This window comes from Rosa chinensis, chromosome 5 (assembly GCF_002994745.2).
Source record: "Rosa chinensis cultivar Old Blush chromosome 5, RchiOBHm-V2, whole genome shotgun sequence".
In the NCBI taxonomy this organism is placed as follows: domain Eukaryota; kingdom Viridiplantae; phylum Streptophyta; class Magnoliopsida; order Rosales; family Rosaceae; genus Rosa; species Rosa chinensis.
In genome coordinates, this window is record NC_037092.1 from 87,545,374 (window position 1) to 87,548,322 (window position 2,949).

At 39.0% G+C, this 2,949-nt stretch overlaps 1 protein-coding gene across 1 annotated transcript; it reads right to left on the reverse strand.

Moving 5' to 3' along the window:
• Positions 1–298: 298 nt before the first annotated feature.
• Positions 299–2,092, reverse strand: LOC121049307 (tyrosine-sulfated glycopeptide receptor 1-like). Its single transcript, XM_040506055.1, has one exon. It carries the CDS (start codon positions 2,090–2,092, stop codon positions 299–301), a length of 1,794 nt encoding a protein of 597 aa, XP_040361989.1.
• Positions 2,093–2,949: the final 857 nt, after the last annotated feature.

Below are 2,949 nucleotides of genomic sequence, written 5' to 3' on the forward strand. Positions count from 1 at the left end.
ATTGTATGAGATGAATAAACACACATGAATTCTCATTCTCTCTGCAACATTACTCTCTCTCTCTCTCTGTTAATATGCTTGTCCTTAAACAAGTTTTGATTTTTACGTAGAAGAAGACGTACTGCAGGAGAATTTTGAGACAAACAACTTTGCCAACCTTACATTACATATTTATATTACCTGAAGCAAACAAAAACACAATATACAAATACAAAATGTGGATATAGAAGTATAGAACAACTGGAAATGATACATATACTGCAAAAGAACTTTCAGTCTAGCTTCCATTAACCCTTCTCTACATCCTTTTGATCCCCACAGCTATCATCACATAGAGGCTATCGTATGCATTATCGAGGAATCGGAAATAAGCATATCTCCACGTCTTGATAAATATCAAAGAACCACATACTGCCCAAAATCCTACAACAAACCCAGGCACAGCAGAAACTAAAATCCATGGAACTTGATGCTCACTGTTGACATCTCTACTGTTGTTATCATCTCCATCAATTGGAGGTGGTTGGCACTTATTTGGAAGTGGAGAACCACAAAGGTTGGGATTCCCCTCAAATGCAGATGCACTGAAGCTTTGGAACTGAGTGCCTGTTGGTATCTGGCCTTCCAGATTATTGAACGAGACATTAAAATCTGCCAAGAAATTAAGGCTTGTTAATGATGCTGGTATATTTCCAGAGAAATGATTCATGGAGAGATCCAAATATGCCAACTGTTTGAGGTTGGATATTTGGTTTGGAATCTTGCCGGTGAAGAAATTGTTTTCAAGGAACAACTCACGGAGAAGCTGCAATTGGCCAATCTCAATCGGTATATTTCCAGTTAAGCTATTGCTGGCTAGGTCTATTGTCCGTGGATAGTACAACAAATTAGAATTGTATTGTACACCTGTCTTGCCACCATCTTTTGTGGAGTAGATAGGCAATTCAAGATCATCAGTGGACAAGTTGTTGTTTTGAGATACCAGCATTGGCAGGCTGCAAAGTTCCTTTGGAAATTCACCAGAAATGAGGTTGAATCCCAAGTTTACGAAAAAGAGCCTAGGAAGAGTCCATAGCAGACTTGGAATTGGCCCTGTGAATTTATTTGAATTCAGATTTAAGACCTCCAGCTTCTTGAGCTTAAATAACCATATAGGTATTTGACCGGTGACCTCGTTGTGACTCAAATCCAAAAATACAAGATTTTGGAATCCATCAAAATCAGCCATGCCAAAATCAGCTGGAACTTCCTCCTCTTCAAAACTAGATGCTAAGGATAGGAATCTGAGACTTTTGCAATGCATGAGTATCTTGATTGCCCCTGTGATATTGGTCAATCTATTGAGAGCAAGCGAGAGGAAGGACAAGGATTTCAATGATAGAATTTCAGGTTGTATTTGTCCCACAATATCATTTGCACTAAGTCGAATTGCTTTGAGAAACTTGCATGAGTATAGGCTTGTGGGGAAGGTACCTGTGAACTGATTCTTCAACAGGTCCAGTTTACGAAGCCTACTAAGTTTGGAGAAATTATACATGGACAAATCCCCTTCGAAGTGATTGGTTCCTAAATTTAGTTCTATAAGGCTTGTGCAATTCATCAAAGATGGGGGCAGAGAGCCTCTTAGATTGTTGATCTGAAGAAGCAACAGTTTCAACTTGGAGAGCTTCCCAAAATGGAGAGGGAGCACACCGCTAAATTGATTAAACTGGAGGTCAAGGATTGCCAGGTTTGTGAGGTTGAGAATGCGACCACTAAGGACTCCGTAAAGTGAATTGAGAGGTAATGAAATTTGTTCAAGAGTGGTAACATTATACATATCTTCTGGAAGTATTCCGGAGAGGTTATTATTCCCAGCACGAAACACCTTAAGCTTGGAACAATCCCCTAGTCCGGGAGATATACTGCCGTTGAATTTATTGAAAGAAAAATCCAACACCCTGATCAATGAAGAAGAAGTGAAACAGAGGGAGGATGGGATGGATCCTTTAAAGGTATTATTGCTTATATTGAAACTAGTCAAATTCCAAGCTCTTTGGAAGAAAGAAGAAGGAACCTCACCATTGAAAGAATTGCTGGACAAATCCAGCATCCGGATACTCCCGGATAGTGGGAAAATTGGTAGTTCTCCAGATAGAAAGTTATAGCTCAAATCAAGAATCTCAAGATGATTCAATGACAAGAACAATCTGGTTTGACCTGATGAACCGTAAAGGGAATTGCGAGAGAGATTGAGGTAAGTGAGATGTGTGAGATTTTCCAGAGATGATAAGGGAGAGATACTTTCATTGTGTCTGAGGCCTTTTGAGGGTAAGCTCAATTGGGTGACCGAATCATCTTGGTTGCAAGTGATGCCTTCCCAATGACAACAATTACTGGAAGTCCAATTCAAGGAAGGAGAAGAGAGAGTGAGGGCGAAGGCCAAGAGAGAAGTGCGTTCTGTTTGGCTGCATGCATGAATATGTGTAGAGAAGAAGATTAGAATGAGAAGGAAACTTAAGCATTGAGCCATTGGATGATTTGCAGGCTGCACTAGAATTGTCTTAGTGGTAGATTTAGATTAGTTGCTCATATATATATATATATATATATATATATATATATATATAAACGCACACACACATTCTATTAGATTGGAGAGAAGGACCGCCGGCTTAATTATATATGAGAAACGTTTGTTGAGTTAAATAGAAGCAGCACCAGCCGCCTGAAATTGTTAGGCAACACATAATAAAATACTTGCTTGACATCAGGCGACATATATAAAATGCCGCCGGGGTAAACATGTAACTCATGATCCTTTTTCATACACATCTGAGTGCTTTACAGAAGCACACAGTCAATGACTGGAAATAATTACAAATATAGAAAGGATTTAACAACTATAACAAATAAAACTCAAGTTAGTGATTTTATCATTGTTCAACAGATCACTGAGATCTGATGTAG